This window comes from Chelonia mydas, chromosome 7 (assembly GCF_015237465.2).
Source record: "Chelonia mydas isolate rCheMyd1 chromosome 7, rCheMyd1.pri.v2, whole genome shotgun sequence".
In the NCBI taxonomy this organism is placed as follows: domain Eukaryota; kingdom Metazoa; phylum Chordata; order Testudines; family Cheloniidae; genus Chelonia; species Chelonia mydas.
The window spans coordinates 35,594,576-35,616,730 of NC_057853.1; the positions used below are offsets into that span (position 1 = coordinate 35,594,576).

Genomic DNA, 22,155 nt, shown 5'->3' on the forward strand with positions numbered 1-22,155 from the left:
GAGGGTTGAGGGGATAGCCACACGATGGGGGGAGGCAAAATGCGACCTTGTAACGAAAACACATGTGCTATGTATGTAATGTTAACAGCAAGGTTTACCCTGAAAGAGTGTAGCCACTGTTTTATAAAATGTGTCTTTTTAAATACCGCTGTCCCTTTTTTTTTCTCCACCAGCTGCATGTGTTTCAATGATCACAGGATCTTCTCCTTCCCAGAGGCTAATGAAGATTAGAAAGAAAAAAAAAACACACTCGTGATGAAATGTTCTCTGAGCTCATGCTGTCCTCCCACACTGACAGAGCACAGACGAATGCGTGGAGGCAAATAATGTTAGAGTGCAGGAAAGCACAAAATGACCGGGAGGAGAGGTGGCGGGCCGAAGAGAGTAAGTGGCGGGCTGAAGAGAGGGCTGAATCTCAAATGTGGCAGCAGTGTGATGAGAGGAGGCAGGATTCAATGCTGAGGCTGCTGGAGGATCAAACCAGTATGCTCCAGTGTATGGTTGAGCTGCAGCAAAGGCAGCTGGAGCACAGACTGCCTCTACAGCCCCTGTGTAACCAACCGCCCTCCTACCCAAGTTCCATAGCCTCCTCACGCAGACACCCAAGAACGCAGTGGGGGGGCCTCCGGTCAACCAGCCACTCCACCACAGAGGATTGCCCAAAAAACAGAAGGCTGGCATTCAATAAATTTTAAAGTTGTAAACTTTTAAAGTGCTGTGTGGCATTTTCCTTTCCTCCTCCACCACCCCTCCTGGGCTACCTTGGTAGTCATCCCCCTATTTGTGTGATGAATGAATAAAGAATGCATGAATGTGAAGCAACAATGACTTTATTGCCTCTGCAAGCGGTGATGGAAGGGAGGAGGGGAGGGTGGTTAGCTTACAGGGAAGTAGAGTGAACCAAGGGGTGGGGGGTTTCATCAAGGAGAAAGAAACAGAACTTTCACACCGTAGCCTGTCCAGTCATGAAACTGGTTTTCAAAGCTTCTCTGATGCGTACCGCGCCCTCCTGTGCTCTTCTAACCGCCCTGGTGTCTGGCTGCGTGTAACCAGCAGCCAGGCGATTTGCCTTAACCTCCCACCCCACCATAAACGTCTCCCCCTTACTCTCACAGATATTGTGGAGCGCACAGCAAGCAGTAATAACAGTGGGAATATTGGTTTCGCTGAGGTCTAACCGAGTCAGTAAACTCTGCCAGCGCGCCTTTAAACGTCCAAATGCACATTCTACCACCATTCTGCACTTGCTCAGCCTGTAGTTGAACAGTTCCTGACTACTGTCCAGGCTGCCTGTGTACGGCTTCATGAGCCATGGCATTAAGGGGTAGGCTGGGTCCCCAAGGGTAACTATAGGCATTTCAACATCCCCAACAGTTATTTTCTGGTCTGGGAATAAAGTCCCTTCCTGCAGCTTTTGAAAGAGACCAGAGTTCCTGAAGATGCGAGCATCATGTACCTTTTCCGGCCATCCCACATTGACGTTGGTGAAACGTCCCTTGTGATCCACCAGAGCTTGCAGCACTATTGAAAAGTACCCCTTGCGGTTTATGTACTCGCCGGCTTGGTGCTCTGGTGCCAAGATAGGGATATGGGTTCCGTCTATGGCCCCACCACAGTTAGGGAATCCCATTGCAGCAAAGCCATCCACTATGACCTGCACATTTCCCAGGGTCACTACCCTTGATATCAGCAGATCTTTGATTGCCTGGGCTACTTGCATCATAGCAGCCCCCACAGTAGATTTGCCCACTTCAAATTGATTCCCAACTGACCGGTAGCTGTCTGGCGTTGCAAGCTTCCACAGGGCTATCGCCACTCGCTTCTCAACTGTGAGGGCTGCTCTCATCTTGGTATTCATGCGCTTCAGGGCAGGGGAAAGCAAGTCACAAAGTTCCATGAAAGTGCCCTTACTCATGCAAAAGTTTCGCAGCCACTGGGAATCATCCCAGACCTGCAACACTATGCGGTCCCACCAGTCTGTGCTTGTTTCCCGAGCCCAGAATCGGCGTTCCACAGCATGAACCTGCCCCATTAGCACCATGATGCATGCATTGGCAGGGCCCATGCTTTCAGAGAAATCTGTGTCCATGTCCTGATCACTCACGTGACCGCGCTGACGTCGCTTCCTCGCCTGGTATCGCTCTGCCAGGTTCTGGTGCTGCATATACTGCTGGATAATGCGTGTGGTGTTTAATGTGCTCCTAATTGCCAAAGTGAGCTGAGTGGCCTCCATGCTTGCCTTGGTATGGCGTCTGCACAGAAAAAAGGCGCAGAACGATTGTCTGCCGTTGCTCTGACAGAGGGAGGGGCGACTGACGACATGGCTTACAGGATTGGCTTACAGGGAATTAAAATCAACAAAGGGGGTGGCTTTACATCAAGGAGTATTTCAGGCAGGACTTCACGGAGGGTTCCAAAAAGAAATGGTGCACCTAAGTAATTGTTCTTATTGGAACAAGCAGGTTGGTCTGGCCTCTGATTGATACATAGCTAGATTTACCTCGCTGCACCTTCTCTGTGAGTGACTGCAGTGTGACCTAGAGGAAGGAGTCCCCTAGACGGGGGACGGGGGGGAAAGCAAATGAGTACAAAACAAATCTGGTCTATTTCTTGTTTTGATCCACTCCATCTTTTACATCTTTGGCTGGCAGCAGACGGTGCAGAAGGACTGGAAGCCATCCACATCTCATGGCTGCTCGGCAGAAGATGGTACAATAGGACTGCTAGCCATCCTCATCTCTTGCCTGCCCGGCAGAAGATGGTACAATAGGACTGCTAGCAATCTGTATCGCCTGCCTGCTCACCATAAGATGGTTCAATAGGACTGACTGCAGGACTAAAGAGAATGACCTAGTCAAGTCACTCCAAATTTAGTCCCTGCGCCCATGTCTGCCCAGGCGCTCCTGGCCGACGTGGCCAGGAGCACCTCGGACATGACGATGACGGCTACCAGTGCTATTGTACCATCTGCTGCCACAAGGCAATGGGTTGCTGCTGCTGTGTAGCAATGCAGTACCACGTCTGCCAGCACCCAGGAGACATACGGTGACGGTTACCTGAGCGGGCTCAATGCTTGCCGTGGTATGGCATCTGCACAGGTAACTCAAGAAAAAAGGTGCAAAACAATTGTCTGCTGCTGCTTTCACGGAGGGAGGGAGGGAACGGGGGCCTGACGATATGTACCCAGAACCACCCGCAACAATGTTTTAGCCCCATCAGGCATTGGGATCTCAACCCAGAATTCCAATGGGCAGTGGAGACTGCGGGAACTGTGGGATAGCTACCCACAGTGCAACACTCCGGAAGTCGACGCTTGCCTCGGTACTGTGGAAGCAGTCTGCCGAGTTAATGCACTTAATGCACTTAGAGCATTTTCTGTGGGGACACACACACTCGAATATGTAAAACCGATTTCTAAAAAACCGACTTCTGTAAATTCGACCTAATTTCGTAGTGTAGACATACCCATATTAGTCGGCTCCAACTTCGTCAGGCAGGTATTAGCAATAACCCTTCCAAGAGTTTACCCTTTTATACCCTTTAATAAACAGGTGGTGTTATTTCCTGATGCTAACTTAGCTGAAACCAGATTTTGGCCGGTTTGAGTTAATTACTGGTCCAACATGCACAATCCTTTCTTATTTACTATCCCTCATAACTGGGGCCTCTTCTTCCTTCTATCTTATCAGTTACCTTTCAGGTCCAGTTTTTCCAACTCAGCCATATTCTTTCAAAGCCCTTCCACAACTGCGAACAGACCTACACTTCACATGATATATATATATACACAGATTGAGAGAGAACGTTTCATTCTGTCATTCATGGTAAGCATCTCATGGTAACTAAGAAAGCCTGGCTTTGAAGGCACGGTGGGTGGTCTACATTTTCAACAGTGATTTTAGGGTGACTCAATTTTTGGGTGTCCAACCTCAGAGACACTCAAAGGGGGCTACTTGTCAGATCAGCGGAGCATCCGCCTTTTGAAAATCACTAGTTGTGTTTGAAAATGTAGGCTTGTACTGATACCTTTTGAAATGCTAAAATATTTCTTTTTTTTCCTAAAAAAAATCTTGTCAGCTGGGAGTCTGTATGTTTTAAGGAGTTATGTTGGGTATGTGTGAAAGAGATTTGTCAGATTAGGGTTAAATGTTAAGGTGCGCGTTGCTGGTGATAAATATCATTAGGATATAGCCTCTCTCTCCAAACCAGGTCTTTTAGCTCCACCTGCCTGCTTTGCAAGCTCACTAATGCACAGTGGAATTATAGGCATTTGGATTCTCCAACCTGGATCACAGGTGTCAGGTTAATTGCACTGGAACTGAGCACAGTCAGCCATGGGTTTCTTTAAGACAGAAAGAGGTATGGTAGTGTGCAGCCCCACACCTGCCCCCTGCAGTGCAGTACACTTACTCATGTCTCTGACTCTCTGGATAGTCCAGACAATTCTCAAAAAGCCTACACTGGATTCCAATAATCTTGAAAATTGTTGCCCTATGTCCAATCAAAAAAGTGTCAATGACATTCCACATATAGCACTGAGTGCAGTGCTAACATCTTGGGGTTCAAATGGGCCTGGCACAGAAATGGCTTTGGTAGCCACTCACTTTGTGGGGTGGGGGTAGTTTGCAGGGATCAGTCTTTCCATTCTCTTTTTAAGTATATACAGAAGACCCTTCAGGAGAGAATTTACTTTGTGCAATCATTCTAAAGCCTTCACTATGTGTTTTCATTTGTACTTGAAACATTTAATGTATGTTTCAGTTACAAATAAATGTATGCTAAGCAGATACCATCTTCATTAATGTGAACTGATCTATGGCAAGGGTCAATTCAGTATTCATTTAACTGACTGCCATTGATTTGTAGATATGTAGGGTTGTTCTACCCTCCATGTTCCTTCTGTGAAAAAAATAATTTATCTTTGTATACAGTAGGATTAACTTTATATGCCGTAAATAAGACTACATAATATCACTGACACTTTAGAACTCAGGCATTTACAAAGGTCAGGATTGTTCTTCACTAATGCCTTTTATAAGAGATGATGTTATGCTTGTGACTGACACCAAATACTACAGTAAACTACCACCTTTTAGTGCTGAAAGATACCACTAAGCATAGCATCCTCTTGTTAATTGGAGAATGAGGACACCCAGAAATATTTTCAGTAATCTTTAAAAGGAGATGATTGCAATGAAATTTTATCCAGACTTTCCAGGAAGGTAACTGTACCCGTTTACAAGTTTTGTGAGTTATTTACATCTCCCTGGAATAGTTTAATTATATTACGTGGTTTGGATTTTACTACATTTATATTTCTGGCAGTAGCATTCCTTACTTTGCTTAAGGCAGCAATATTCTCCAGAGCATTAATTTATGTAATTTTGCATTGAAAAGTGTGTGACGCTGCCTGTCAATACACTCAGCTATCTTTGCTCTTTTTACAGCTATTCCATATCTGGAGATCACTTCTTGGTCTGTATTCAGAGCACTAATCACAGCCCTCTCAATGACCAGTTTGCATTTTCTGGCAAATCCCTTTTGTGCCAAGAGACTATGTAAAAAGACAGCAATACTGTTCTTTAGAGTCTCAGCCACTGCCTGCCCAAAAGAGAGCATCTAGATCTGGTTCAGCTCAGATAAAGCCAAAGTGACATTTATTGGAAGTTATAATAGAGAAAACAGAAGGCAAAAAGACCTTCAACACCTGACAAAAAGATCCTGACAATAAGGTGCTAAACTTTAGTTACAGAATCTTGAAAGCTACTTGTTTCCCAATGTGGTAAAAATCTCTTGGCTTTTTCTTAGCCAAAGCTTTCCCTCACTTCTAGGATAATGTTTCGTATTCTCCTTGGAGATTATGTATTTTTCTAACCAGGTTTTAGATACAGTCCATTCCTCTTTTCATCCAAAAGGTCACATGCTTACAGGAGGCATGAAATATTTTGTGTTATAATATGTATTAGTTTTTGATAACCAACATCCTTCCCTGGAAAGTTGCACAGGCAACCTTAAGTCTGGAATTTCCTAACATCAGTTCTTGAATTTGCAACCTTAACATTCCTTTAACATAAAATTTGGGGTGCAATTTCCCAAGTGTGTTTAAAAAGAAAAAAGAAAACTGAACCAGAAATTCTGATTTTTTTAACCATATTGACAACCCATTCCTTACCCCTCCCACTCCCAAACCTGGATCATCATCAGAGTTTTGACCTTTTGATCAATAGCACAGACCTCTAATCCTTGAGCTAATAGCATAACTAGTAGCAGTAGAAGGCTGTTATCTTCTGTGGACCAGGCTCAAGATGAGGATGAGATGCACTGTTTAAAAGTGGGTTTCACAACTATTTGCTGACAGCAGAGAAATGTAGAAATGCAGGACTCCTGGATTCAATTCCAGATTCTGGAGAGGAGTGTGCTCTACTTGCTACAGACCCCTTCTGCCTCTGGGCCCCCACTCTGACCCCACCCTCTCTCCTCCTCCCTGTGCCTGCGCCCCTATGCTCTGCCTCCTGCCTTTTTGTGGCTCTCCACCCCCTGAACACCATGGCTTCTGTCCCCTTTCCCTCTGCCTCTCCTGCAGCCCCAGCCTGAAGCATGCACAGGGCAGCTCTTCAGAGAATTTAGCTGCCAAAGTCTAAGAAGTCTCTACTGAAAGTGTGCCAACTGAGATTTGAAAGCCTCATAACTTGGCCAAATTTGGACATAATTTTCACAGGGATGGCACAAGGGATATCCCTGACAGCACAGCAATCCTCCTTACAAATTTAAAGCCCTTGTTCTAACATTTGAAGTCACTAGAGCTTCTCAACTAAATGGTTGTGAGAATTTTTTTAACTTGGGGAAAACAGGTTATTTCGACTAATTTTGTATTCAGAAACAACTGAACCATATTAGCTGAAACTTTCCAAAAGCAATTTAGCCTTAGGCAGAAACCCAACATGGAAAATTTCAGTTTGAACAGTTAACGTTTGGTAAAACTTATAAACAACTGAAAACAGGGTCTTATAATGGAATGTGTCACATAAACTGGACTATAGGCTCTACTACCAACTCTGCCTATAATCATGTAATAATTAGAATATGTACTCCTCAGTAATTCATTACTCATAAGAACATAAGAACGGCCATTCTGGAACTGACCAAAGGTCCATCTAGCCCAGTATCCTGTCTTCTGACAGTGGCCAATGCCAGGTGCCCCAGAGGGAATGAACAGAACAGGTAATCATCAAGTGATCCCTGTTGCCCATTCCCAGCTTCTGGCAAACAGAGCCTAGGGACACCATCACTGTCCATTGTGGCTAATAGCCATTGATGGACCTATCCTCCATGAACTTATCTAGTTCTTTTTTGAACCCTGTTATAGTCTTGGCCTTCATAACATCCTTTGGCAAGGAGTTCCACAGGTTGACTGTGAGTTGTGTAAAAATACTTCTTTTTGTTTGGTTTAAACCTGCTGCCTATTAATTTCATTTGGCAACCCCTAGTTTTTGTGTTATGAAAAGGAATAAATAACACTTCCTTATTTACTTTCTCCACAGCAGGCATGATTTTATAGACTTCTCTCATATCCCCCTTAGACGTGTCTTTTCCAAGCTGAAAAGTCCCAGTCTTATTAATCTCTCCTCGTATGGCAGCTGTTCCATACCCCTAATCATTTTTATTGCCCTTTTCCAAACCTTTTCCAATTCCTATACATCTTTTTTGAGATGGGGCACAACGTCACAATGATAGTTATATCTACTTCACATGGGACTTTGATCTAGAATTCGGTGATGACATTGTTAGATTTACTTGCAGTAACCAAAATTCATTCTGTATTCTGTAGTTAACATCCTCTTTTTGTGCAGAACTGCATTAATATGCTTATGGGAAGTTGGCACAATGATAGTTCATTTGTGCAATCCCCAGCACAGCTCTTACTATAGGTAATTGAAAGGCCTAAATAAAGATTCCAAAACAATTAAGCTGTAGAGGTTGGTTACAGCTGTCATAGTTTCCTTTCATGCATTTTATTTGGGTTCTTACAAAGGATGTGGCATATGGTTTTTGTTCCTTCGTTTTGGCTACAGAAAAAAAAAAATCAGCTACAGATTAGGGCTGTCGATTAATCGCAGTTAACTGATGCGATTAACTAAAAAAAATGAATCACGATTAAAAAAATTAATCATGATTAATCACAGTTTTAATCACACTGTTAATAGAATACCAATTGAAATTTATTGAATATTTTTGCATGGTTTTCTACATTTTCAAATACATTGATTTCAATTACAACACAGAATACAAATTGTATACTGCTCACTTTATATTATTATTTTGATTACAAATATTTGCACTGTAAAAAAACAAAAGAAACAGTAACTTTCAGTTCATCTCATGCAAGTACTGTAGTGCAATCTCTTTATCGTGAAAGTGCAACTTAGAAATGTAGATTTTTTTTGTTACATAACCGCTCTCAAAAACAAAACAATGCAAATCTTTAGAGCCTACAAGTCCATTCAGTACTACTTCTCATTCAGCCAATCGCTCAGACATACAAGTTTGTTTACATTTACAGGAGATAATGCTGTCCTCTTGTTATTTACAATGTCACCAGAAAGTGAGAACAGGCATTCGCATGGGACTTTTGTAGCCGGCATTGCAAGGTATCTACATGCCAGATATGCTAAACATTTGTATGCCCCTTCATGTTTTGGCCACCATTCCAGAGCACATGCTTCTATGTTGATGATGCTCGTTAAAAAAATAATGTGTTAATTAAATTTGTGACTGAACTCCTTCTCTGGGGGAGAATTGTATGTCTCCGGCTCTATTTTACCCCCATTCTGCCATATATTTCATGTTATAGTAGTCTCGGATGATGACCCAGCACGTTGTTCATTTTAAGAACACTTTCACTGCAGATCTGACAAAACTCAAAGAAGGTACCAATGTGAGATTTCTAAAGATAGCTACAGCTCTCGACCCAAGGTTTAAGAATCTGAAGTGCCTTCCAAAATCTGAGAGGGACGAGGTATGGAGCATGCTTTCAGAAGTCTTAAAAGAGCAACACCAAAAGAACCCGAACCACCAAAAAAGAAAATCAACCTTCTGCTGGTGGTATTTGACTTAGATGATGAAAATGAACATGCGTCAGTCTGCACTGCTTTGGATTGTTATTGAGTAGAACCCATCATCAGCATGGACGCAAGTCCTCTGGAATGGTTGTTGAAGCATGAAGGGACATATGAATATTTAGTGCACCTGGCATGTAAATATCTTGCGACACCAGCTACAACAGTGCCATGTGGACGCCTGTTCTCACTTTCAGGTTACTTTGTGAACAAAAAGCGGGCAGCATTATCTCCCTTAAATATAAACAAACTTTTTTGTCTGAGCAATTGGCTGAACAAGAAATAGGACTGAGTGAACTTGTAGGCTCTAAAGTTTTATATTGTTTTATTTTTTAATGCAGTTATTTTTTGTACAAAATTCTACATTTGTAAGTTCAGCTTTCATGATAAAGAGATTGTACTACAGTACATGTATTAGGTGAATTGAAGAATACTCTTTCTTTTGTTTTTTACCGTGTAAATATTTGTAATAAAAAATAAATATAAAGTGAGTATTGTACACTTTGTATTCTGTGATTATAATTGAAATCAATATATTTGAAAATGTGGAAAACATCCAAAAATTAAATAAATAGTATTCTATTGTTGTTTAACAGTGCGATTAATTGTAATTACTTTTTTAATCGTTTGACAGCCCTACTACAAATTAATTAATCAAAATGTAAGTTTGTCATCATTACCTCACAAGGATACAGAGGTAAATATTTTAGGTCTTCTGTAGTGCTAAGACCAAATGCATTTTTTGACAGAATCAGACAAATAATTTTATATATTCTGCTCTGGATTCTGCACTCACTCATGAAATATTAAAACTATATCCAGTTCTATTTTTCTTCAGGGAAGTGAAGTTTGTCAGTTTGAATGATATCCTATTCAATCTCCACATTTAAAAATAGCAAACATGAGAGGGAAAAGTAGGTTTTGCATCATTGTGGATTCATAAAATTACTCTTCATTTGGAAGAGAAAATATGATGGTAGCCTTTAAATAACTGCAAAAGAGCATATTTCCTTCACTTTCTCACAATTTAAGAAATATATACATTTTCAAAAAATCATATTTTAGGTTGATTGTATTTGCAGTCCATAGCTCTTTGGGAAGCATAGCAATATTTGAGAAGTCTGGGGATTAGATTCCTAAATGTATTTGTCCATGACCTTTTAATACTGAAGACTGAAAAAAGACTAAAGAATGTAAAAGCTAATCTGCTGCTAATATGGGATGTCAGAGGCTGACATTTTTACTTTACAAATGTGGAACATAAATCTGTGATAGTGCATATTTACAAAAGGTCTTTATGAAAGTTCAAGAGTGTGACAGCTAACATTTAAGTGTCCTCATTATTGACTTGTTAACTGTTATCTTCTTTTTAATTTCTCCTAACTGATTTCTTGTTACTTTAAGTAGAACCAATTTTTTTAATTGCTAATTGGTAGTGAAAGTATAAAAGCACTGGAGATATAAAATGAAACTTAAAGAGAGAAAGCATTAAAAATGAGTAAGTATTTCTGGCATTTGCAAAACATAAATGAGGGTCTGTTTATTTTATGAATGCAAAGAGCTGAAGTGGTGGTGTTCTTAATACTACTTTTTGTTACTTTGCAGGTCTGAAGGTGAAAGCTCAAGAAGCGTCAGGTACGTGTTTACATTGTCATTTCTTCCTTCTGTCACACAGTCCCTACAGAGCTGGCTATTTTAATGAAACAATGTGCTTTGATTTCTGGCTGAATGCTGCAAGTAAACTGTGTTTTGCATTAAAAAGGCTTGATTTAAAAGCACAAAACAAAAGAGAGAATGTTTTACAATCTTTTTTAACTTTTATTTTAAAATTGGTCCTATTTTACACAAAAATAAAAAAGCATGCTATAGTCACTGTGTTTCAATTAGGACCAACAAACAGACAAACACAATGTTTGCTGGCTTTGTTGTCTAGCTGCAACAGACTGCAAGAAGGTTTAGTTCAGATTTGTGTACAAGAGGATTTTCTGTACCTTAGCAAAACCAAGACTGGGACAGCCAGGCAACATAATTTCATTGTCATTTCTAGTGTTTCTTCTTACCGTGTAGCATGTTGGCCACTACTCTAGCAAAGGAGTGCACCAACTCTTAGTTCTAGGGCGTAACCACTGTCAAATTCCATGTCAATACAAAATGTCTCTCTACTCTCATGTTTGGTTGTCTTTGTACAATCCTGTTTCTTTTACGTAACAAAGGAGAGAAACTCCTTAGATTTTCTTTAAACTAGTTTGATTTCACGGAGATCCTGATGCCATTGGAAGATTTTGATGGTTAGGGCATCAGACCTTTAATGCATTTAACATATTTTATCGTTATTGTCTTGGATTTGCCTCACACACTGAAAATATATTTCTCTTCTTTGTCATAGCTGTGAACTGTGGAACTCTTAATGGGCATTTAAAATCAGTCAGAACTTTAAAAACTGCACCCTTGGAGCCTGTTTCTGCATTTCACTTGCATTCATACTCCTTTTAGCTACAACGAATGTGCTGATGCGCAAGCAATGCAGGCTTGGGTCCATGATTGCTAGATCGAGAATGGCAGCCACAAAATCTCTACCTAAGTTCTGCAGTTTGCTATATTCATGGTTACCATGTTTCCCCATTTGCTGGCATTGTAAGCTATTCCCACCAGAAAATCACTACCATCAAAAAATCAACTCTAGGCTGCTCCAGTCCGGAATATCTGCAAAAACTCACTGAACTGCAGATTAATCAGTTTCATATTTGTGTATCAGACACCAAGGGATTTTCTAAAACATGAGTGAAAACTCTGCTCAGAATCACGCACCAGCTTTCTGTGCCTTTCAGCTGATTGCTTAATTAGGACACTTTCCAATAAATATCAAATCAATGTGGAACTGACCTGCATGTGGAACAGAGTGTGGGAGAAGCGGAAAGTGTGTTCTGTGCATACAATAGGAGAATTAGAATAATTGGCCAATAGTTAGGATTGTAGTGAAGGAGACATACGCAGATAGACAACTGCCTTAAATTAGTAATTAGCATGGCCTCACATTTCTAGAGTTGAAGAAGAAACTATTCTTCGTATGCTATATTCAGATCATTCATAAAAGAAGGAATAGATAGTTACTGTTGGTAAAGATTTGGAAACACATGCTATAAACGTGCTATCTACTGAATTTGTCCCAATGAATAAAACACTTAAATCCATTTTAAATTTGCCTGAAATAAGGACTAAGTGAAAACTGAAAAGAGAACATAGAATTTTGCCTGTTTATTTATTTATTATGCTGGGAAGGGGCAGTAGAAAGGCCCCCACAACTGAAACTCCTTCCTGGAGTTGCTATAGGTTCCCTTAGTTGTCAAAGATATTATAGGTTGTGTACACAACAGTATCTGTTGGTAAGACAATTTTGTATTGCACTGAGTCCAATGGCCAGGCAGTGGAGTTTGACCACTTTGATAAATAATTATTTATAATATGCAAGTTCATTTACCCATAATCTCTTCTTATTCATTTCAATATTGATCTGCTTAAGGAGCAAGTTAAAAAGAAAAGCCCAAAATAGCTAAAATCACATTGGGTTATATTCTGATCTCATAGGTTGAGAATCACTCCGCTGAAGTCAATAGAGTTACTTGAGACTTACCGTGATGTAACTGAGCTAAGATTCTCGCCCATGATGATTTCCTTCTTTGGCATTTTGATTTTGTTGATTTGCCCTTCTTTGACTTAACTGCTAGCAGCCATTTTCTTATTGCATTTGGTGACTGGAAAAGGATGATCTGCTATCTTCATATGAAATCACTATGGAGAGCCTATTCTACATTCAAGCATGTGTTTACTAAAGGTGCAGTTTACCCATAGAGGGCCTGCTGAAGTTCTTCTACACCATGGGAGTCCCATGATGCCCCTTTGTAGTCTAGAGGGTGCAGATAGAGCAGAGATTCCTCTACAGTGGGGAGCTCAATTAGCCTCCATGCCACCTTCAAATAAATATGTATTTATCTTTATAAAATGCTTTGTCTGGGCCCACCCCATGCTCTGGGTATGAAGCCCATAAATTAGAATTATATAGTGCAAAAACCAAAAGAACTTGACAGTAAGTATCACCAGCAACTATAACAAGGATAATAAAATAAACCCAAACTCTTCAGCCCTCCGCACATCTTTTCCTCTAATGCTTGGGAAAATAGATGGGATCTGTAGCACTCTTGGAAGACTAATAAATCCAAACTTTGATGGACTGGAGTAAGGGACTGAGTTGCAAAGTTGGGGAATGCCCCGCCAGCAACTTCCTGCTTCTTATAGCGAAGAGGTTGTCTAGACTGAGCATCTTCACAGAACGAAGCTGTGACAGTACAGCGCAGAGAGAAGCATCATTTCAGGTAACCAGATCTCAAACCATTTAGTCCTTTAATGGCAAACGCCAACACCTTGAATTCCTCCCAGAGGATAGGTGTAATGTTCTTTCAGCATGAAATTCTTCTCAGTACTAGCACTAGCTTCAGTTTCAGTGTGATCTTAAGGTGTAGCCCCAAGTAAAGCGTATTACACCAATCTAAAATAAACCAGCACAAAGGGTGTATTTAGGAGTAGGCCAGAGCTAACATAAATCTAATCTAACCAGAAATCCCAGCACATGGAGTGACAAAGGGGCAGCAGTTGCTATTTCAGCCTATGGGGTATATTCTATACCCTACACAGTCCACTTATGCTGAGATTTACAGAGAGTGGGTGAATTTAGTCCAAAATGGCTTTATATCCTTTTACCTGTCTGTGTTCATGCTTTTTTTCCTTCCGATCTTACCACTTTTGCTTTGCTTTGTTTTCCACAAAGACCCACTTTTCTCTTTAGGTAACATCTTGACCTTGTAGTCAAGTTGCTTGTATTGTTTTGCTTCTTTATTACTTCTTTCATAGTGCACAGCTCAAGGTGCAATTTAATCATCTCAAATGAGGCGATGAAGGCAGTTCAGGGAGCAGCACTTCAGTTCTGTGACAAGAAGAAATAATCATCATTTCTCTACACAAATGAATACATCAGTGAATGTAAAAATGCTGGACAGATCAATGTGCTGACCATAGCGTTTGTCAGTTTCTTCTGCCAAATTGTTCTCAATAGAATCCATGAAGTAGAGTAGAGAGGCAAGATGCTGCAGTCTGGTGGCAATCCAGGAATAAAATGCTCAATGTGAATATTTATTGGACAGATAACAGATACTACAAAGGTATTTCATTCAGGGTTTGTTTGATACACTTATAGATGATAAACAAGAAAGAGAGCAGTGGTTGGAATTCACATATGTCAAACTCTTACTAGCTACAGTACACAAAGAAAACAGCAATTTCTACTAATAAATGTACCATTTCACAAGCACTGTTTTTGCAAAGAAGTCAAAAAAATAAGATGTTTGTAGGATTGGATAACTAATGGGATTGATAATGAGACATGGTGCTGCTTACCCCTAGGTCATCAAAAGGCACTAGCATCCCCTGCTGTTTAGTGGCCTAATGTATGCAGAAGGAGTCTTAATTGACTTCCTTTTGGAATATTGTCCAAGTTATAGCAACCAGTACCATAATTAGCTCTTATGTTTGCAGACTCAGCAAATGGACGTGGAAATTGCGAGTGGTAGGGGAGCTGGGCTCCTCTCCCTCTTGTAAATGTGCTCAACGTAGGTCAGAGCTGAGGCGTAGTGGAGTGTGGGCTAATTAACTCCTGTGACTCTTAGTTCCTTATATTAACAGAAAGATGGATTAATTTAGTTGGCTCAAGTGCAAGTTTAATACATTAGTACCAGTGTTGTTAATCTACCATATAAAATTTAATACTAGCAGGTTCTTTCTTGTTTACCAGTACAGAATTTTCCTTCCCCTTATGTATAAATGGGCTAAGAAAGGATTCTGGACAGTTACAACAAAGCTACAAATGGCTGTATTTTTGCAATAGTATCAGGAACTTTCTCCATTTTGTTAACAAATAAAATAATAATATTAATGGAATAGTTGACTTAAATGCAGTGTTATGAAATTCAAATGCTTGGTAAGATTTGGACTCAAAGAATAGATTATTTCCTTTTTGGGAAGGAAATGAGTACTTACGATACAGTAGTCTGTGTCTAACTTACATATGTTTATTATTTGTATTATGGTCTTTCCTGGAGGCCGAGCTGAGATTGGGACCCCTTTTTACTAGTAGTTGTACAAACACCTAGTGAGAGCTGGTCTGTGTCCCAAACTGCTTACAGTCAAAATAGGACAGAACAGATAGAGGGTGGGAGGAGAAAAGTCTCATGGTATGTGGTGTTTTTGTTAAGGACCCAGCTCCTGGAGTCATGTGAATACATCAGAATCTCAGCTTTAAAAGTAACAGGTTTCTAGCTACCATGATTGTGGAGAAAAGCTTGAAAATGTGAATTCTGCAACCTCAAAAAACAAACAAACAAAAACAAAAGGCAAATAAAAAGGATCCTCTAAATTTTCTTCTAAAATTCCCACCACCCTTGGAGATGTACTATAAACAAGATGCTGGAAGCTTCTGGCATTTAACTACTATTCTCCAACCCGGCTCAGTCTAAATCTAGATGAGACACTTAAATCCACCAAAACTATTGGCTGCCAGTGTCTTGTTTATACTAGAGCTTAATCCAAGTCTGATCTAGTTTACACTCAGGGCCAGTCATGCCGCCATCTATTCTGGGAATGCAGGGTATGTAAAGGTGAGTTAAAGCCACTGCAGGAACTGAGCAAACACATTGGATGTAAACATGGCTCTAAACAAGTGTTTCCCAAACTTGGGACGCCGCTTGTTCAGGGAAAGCCCCTGGCGGGCCGGGCCGGTTTGTTTACCTGCCGCGTCTGCAGGTTAGGCATATCACGGCTCCCACTGGCCATGGTTCACCGCTGCAGGCCAAAGGGGGCTGCGGGAAGTGGCGCGGGCCGAGGGACGTACTGGCCGCCCTTCCTGCAGCCCCCATTGGCCTGGAGCGGCAAACCGCGGCCAGTGGAAGCCACGATCGGCCAAACCTGCGGACGCAGCAGGTAAACAAACCGTCTGGGCCCGCCAGGGGATTTCCCTGAACAAGCGGCATCCCAAGTTTTGGAAACACTGCTCTAAACACATGGCTATGTTAAATACTGCAAAACCAGTTGCAAGTTGTCCATTTACCAGAAGTATTTTGATTACTTTTGTGAAATGAATGCTGCTGCTGCTGCTGCTAACAATACACTTTGAATGCTCTGACAGCACATTTTGTGCCTAATATTAAATAAATGATCTCCAGGTGGAAAATTACTGAAGGTAACTTCTCATCTTTAATAAGAGAGTGTTTACCTTCTAAAACAAGTAAAACTTGCTAGTCCTGCCATTGAATCAATAAAATTACTTGACGAACAATACTGTGTAGAACGTTAAATATGTTTTGTAAAATGTGGTAAGTTTGCTGTCATATTGAGTTTTAGAGCATATTTGATTTAGAATCCTAGGCCTACTGTAAATATAATTCTTTTTTTTTCTTTATTGTAGGTCTCCCCCACCCCACCCCCAAGAAATTCTGAAATGTAGACAATGTATTTTACCTAAGTGAATTTACCTTTGGGCACTATGTTTTTCATAATTCTTGTTGGAAAAACAAACCCTTTTTAAAAAGGTAGATGGGTCATCTTCAGAAAGAACCAAAGAATCCCCACACAACCAATTTCAGTCCACATTCAGATGACACCAGAGCATTTGTGCCAGTCTCTGTGGATGTGTAAGACCAACAGACTCCGGTCATCGGGGGGGATCAAACCTGAGACCTCTGGAGCTTAGTGCATGAGCCTTTACTGCGTGAGCTAAAAGCCAACTGGCTGTTAGCTAAGGCTGTAGAGCAAACTCATTAATCTCTCTCTCTAAGTGGTCCCGGAGCAAGTAGATGGGACAGAACACCAGACCCAGGAGGTTTGTGGGTTACACATGGATGTATTGAGCTGCAGTATAAATACTAAAGAGTTTCCCCTTGATAGATGGTCTTTCTTAAATATTTGGTTTTGAAGTACTTACCTATGTTTTGCATATGAAATGGTATATCACATAAGATCATAGGCGCCAAGTTTCTAATCTGCCGGGGGGGTGCTCCCCCTGGCTCCCTGCAGGCCCCGCCCTCACTCCACCCCTTCCCCCAAGGCCCCAGCCCTGCCCCTTCATGCTCCTTCCCCACCCAGTTCTGCCCCTCCCCCAAGCACACTGCTCCCTTTCTCCTCCTCCCTCTCCCCCAGTGCCTCCTGACACAGCGATACAGTTGATTCGTAGTAGGAGCTGGGAGGGAGGGGGAGGCGCTGATTGGTGGGGCCTACTGGCAGGCAGAACACACTTGGGGAAGGGGCAGGTTCTGGTAGGGGGGCTGCCAGTGGGTGCTCAGCACCCACCATTTTTTTTCCCATGGGTGCTCCAGCCCTGGAGCACCCACAGAGTCAGCACCTATGCATACGATTGTTACATCTGAATAGGGCACTTTTGTTGAGTTGCTTGAATTTGATGGTAAGAAGTTCGCACAGCTAGATAGAGGAATTTGATGTTCAGGGTCCCTCTGAAGACACCTGCTCTTCACACTCCAAACAGGCACATCAAAGGAAGTGCATAACAGTGTACCTCAGCTGATCGCATGATGGTGCATATGGAAAAAAACAGTGGCCTAAAAAGTCATCAGGCTCCGGCCAATACAGGACTTTATTTCATTAGTAGCATTTACTCTGATTTTACTTAAAAAAAAAAAAAAGTCAGAAAGACTGTGATCTTACAGTCCTCACTCATTTTAGTAGGATTAATGTGACTAGTCCCTTCACTTCAATGGTGGTTCTCTTTGTCTGTGTGTTCTTCCAGATCAATAAAGGTTGCCCATAACTTGAAAGAACACTTCTGGAAACTGAACTTCATTAAAATACATTTTTGTGATGTTAAAATGTAACAATATTATAATAATATTGGTTTGAGGTTATTGGGGTTCACACTGTTTTCAATATTTATATTGTGTTATTACAGTAAATATGATCTAGATATTTAAATTAACTAAAGCCATTAAAATAGATAGTTTGAAAATTTACTTTCCCCAAGTCATAAACATGTATACATGGATCTATTAAATAGGTCTGTCCTTTTAATTAGCTGTGCCTTTTTTCATACAGCTGTGAGTAGAAAATGCAATTTATTTTATGAGTCATTTTAATACAATGTGACAGAGCTCAGAATATTTACTATGAAAAAAGTAGTATAAACCGTCACTTCAAAGCTTAGAGAGACATGGTGGGTGAGGTAATATTTCTTTATTGGGCCAACTTTTGTTGGCGAGAGAGGCAAGCTTTCAAGCCACATAAAGGTCTTTCTCAGGTTTGGGAAAGGTTTCAGAGTAGCAGCCGTGTTAGTCTGTATTCGCAAAAAGAAAAGGAGTACTTGTGGCACCTTAGAGACTAACAAATTTATTTGGTACTCAAAGTGTCACAGCTAAATACATGTGCTAACTACCTATGCTAAATTATCTGTTCCATCAAGGTATTCCAAGTGTCACAGATAAATACAAGATGTCAAGACCACAGTTCCTTAGAATATGTGCTAACTATGTATGCTAAGCTATGTTTGATCTAGTATTTAGCTGTGACACTCTGAGTACCTTTCCCAGACCTGAAAAAAAGCTCTGTGTGGCTTGAAAACTTGTCTCTCTCCCCAACAGAAGTTAATCCAATAAAATATATTACCTCACTCATGTTTTTTCTCTAGTATTCTGGGACCGACACAGGTACAACAACACTGCATACTTCAAAGCTTGTAAGAATAGCATGAAGCAACACCTCAGAATGAAAAAAATCTTTTTCTTACCTCTGGATTACATAGCTGAATCTTTAATAGCTCTGACAGGCAACAAAAAGACAAAGAACTCAAGAATGTGTATGGTGTGGGGATTTCAAAAGAGGAGACTTACATACTTGTCATTTTCAATCAGTGTGAGTCTTTCTGTCAAGCAAGACTGTAAAAGAATTCACTAGCAGCACTGTTATCTACCTTAAATTTCACTTTGGGGAGTCATGTGTACTCCCCCCACCCCCCGCAGTGTGTGGCTACACTGCAGTCATAGAGTGTGATTTGTATAGACATACCAGAGCTAGCTTTAATCGAGTGAGCTCAGGAATTGGTGAAATGAAGCCATGGCTGCATGGGCTTCATGCTGGGCTAGCCACCTGGGTGGGTCCAGGCAGGCTTATACAGACTGCACTGAAGCCCATGCTGCCACAGTTTCACCGCTCTAGTACTTGATGTAGCTAGATTAAAGCTCTTTCGGGTACGTCTATTCCAGCTGCAATCACACCCCCATCACTTCAGTGTAGACACATGTTGCAAGACACAGGACCAAATCCTCATCCTCTCTGTTCCATTGCAGCAATACAGAGGGGCTGTAAAGAGGGCACAATACTTTTTCCCACCCTCAGGGAACTGCAGGGTGGTGCAGAGCTGGTGTACCCACTCAGAGCCATCATTCCACCTAGCCGCTGGTGTAGTAACATAGCCAGTGCAGTAGACCTGGTCAAAACGTTTTCAGTGAAACATTTTTGAGAACCAGGTTTATGTCAGCCTCTTTCTCTTTGGCCCAATAAATACTTAGTTTATGTATACAGCATGGAACAGCTCTGACAGGAGAGATTGAGACAGTCTGATTCTATAACCCAGTTCTTCAGGCACTCACCTCATGGGTGTTGCCAGCAGTGCCCTTCAGAACATCCACTGCAGCAACCTCATGGGGTCCTTGCTGTGCTGGCCCACATGAAGGGAGAGGATGACTGGGACCTTACCCCCCAGCCCTTTTGTCCCCTTTCAGGTATCTGACACCACGGAGTGCTAGGAAGGAGCAGGGAGAATAGTCCCCATTGAGATTCAGGCCTGTTCCTGCACAGGAGGGCAAAGGTAGTGGGGAGGGGCTGGTAAGAATTGGGCCCTGAGAAGGAGTTTCAGATCTGAGCCAAAGAAACATCTAACAAGAAACAAAGCAGCTCTGCACAGTTATTTTACTTTTATTGATTGATTTATTTAGAAGGAGTTTATTAAAACTCAGTGTCTGCTTGCAAATCAATTTTAAGTAAAATAAAGGTATACAGAGCCTCAACATCAATGTCATAGTTTAGAGGTGAGTCACATGAATGTTCAGTTACTGTGTCGTCTCTCTGATTCACTGACTGCATGTTACAGGGACCTTCTCTGGCTACTTTAATTGTGACATACAGACTTTTCATATGGTATTTATGATAACCCTAAAAAATTAACAAAATTATCACTTAGTATTAATCAAAAACTATTACTTTTCTAAATAGACTCTTAAGCACCAACATTGAAAAGGTCAGGTTGACCCTTCAACTTTACAATAGACAGGAGAACATGCTGAGTTGCTTCATATTAATTTCCTTGACACTTTTATTGTTAATGGAGATAAAATGGACAGAATAGGTACCTGATTTTAAAAATATTTTAGATCTTTATGAAATTGCTTATACCTTTTTAAAGCAATAAATACATATAATATCATTAGACTGAACTTTATGTATGGTAGTGCAATACATTCATTTTACAATGTTGTCAAAACTTCAGTAGTGCATTTTATAATTAACACTTTCTGTAGTAGAACCAAATAAGTTTGTTTTTTCAGTGTCATCACTAAATAAGCTCTGGGTTGACACGAGGTGGTGGGGGGGAGAGGAAATGGGTTGCTTCAGGAAATAAGGTTGTGAATGTAGTTTTTAAAAAGCAGTATAAATTGAAGACACATTGTATTGTGCAATTTGCAAATGTATTTAATGTGCGTACTGCATATACATACATGGCATACAAAAATACATGACAGTATGGAGTAAAGGTTTTAATACCTGGAGTTCAGAATGGTCACATTACTTAGAGGAGGTGAAACCACAAATTAGGTCATCCCAAACAAGAGCTGACCTAACCTTTATACCACAGCGTTAGATGTTCTGTATATGCCAGGTAGTTAACACAAAAGTGTTTCACAAATATGTTAAGGAAGTGACAAAAATGTGGTGAGACAATTATTTGTATCCCTCCACCTGTACCTCAGTTATCATGGGCCTGATGCTTATCTTATTTACATCCGTATTAAGCAGGAATAAGCATAATTAGAATTATTCCCCGGGTGTCTAACTTTGTGGCTTCTAAGGAAGGAAAAATTATAAATAATACATTTTAGAAATCTTAAAACAAACTAGCAATAAACCCTAAAAGCATAACTCTACCCTCATCCTTCCCAGTTACACAGTTCACGAGCGCAGGGATATCGAACACAGATAGACCCTATAAGTTAGTGAGGTCGTAATTAAGATTTTGCATTAGATCATGAGAAATGTGGTGTGTGAATTGTGATACTGTATGTATTGGAAGTCTCAGGAACTTATTTAGACCCACCGTCTATCAGGAAAAGTGGTAAATGTGATGTGTTAGTTACAGTTTATTTCAGGAGGAAGCCTTAATGGGACATTTCCTTGCTTGTCAGGGTTTGTGTAGGTAAGTGTTCCCCTTAATATTATTATATATTATCACAGTAGCACTTTGGGGCCCCAACTGATATCAGGGCCCTATCTGGCTGGGTACTGTACAAGTTAGAGACAAGCTAGTTAGAGACAAGTCCCTGACCTGAAGAACTTAGTGAAAATAAACAAGACTGACACCGGAAATAGGGAACAGAGGTGCAGAGAAGTGAAAGCGACTCACCTAAAGTAACAGAAAAGGTCTGGTTTCAGAGTAGCAGCCGTGTTAGTCTGTATTCTCAAAAAGAAAAGGAGTACTTGTGGCACCTTAGAGACTAACAAATGTGTCAGAGACAAGCCTAGAAATCTTGTCACCTGCCTCTCACCCCAATGCCCTATTCAGTAGAATCACATTGTTTCTTGGCTTTTAATGAAGCTTTCACTTTGTGAGAAAATATATAAGATACATGTAGGGACACTACATAATACGTGCATCTTTAATCACGTTAAATTTGGAGTTTGATAATTAGATGTAATGGTGTGTGTGTGTATTATCTTT

General features: G+C 40.8%; 1 protein-coding gene across 8 annotated transcripts in view; it reads left to right on the forward strand.

The window, feature by feature from the left end:
- IQSEC1 (IQ motif and Sec7 domain ArfGEF 1) overlaps window positions 1-22,155 on the forward strand; it is a 692,283-nt gene that overhangs the window by 188,422 nt on the left and 481,706 nt on the right. For all 8 annotated transcript variants that reach the window (XM_043550598.1, XM_037903964.2, XM_037903972.2 and 5 more), the window contains exon 2: window positions 10,722-10,751. In XM_043550598.1, the coding sequence (XP_043406533.1) occupies window positions 10,722-10,751 (30 nt within the window). The remainder of the gene's footprint in view (window positions 1-10,721; window positions 10,752-22,155) is intronic.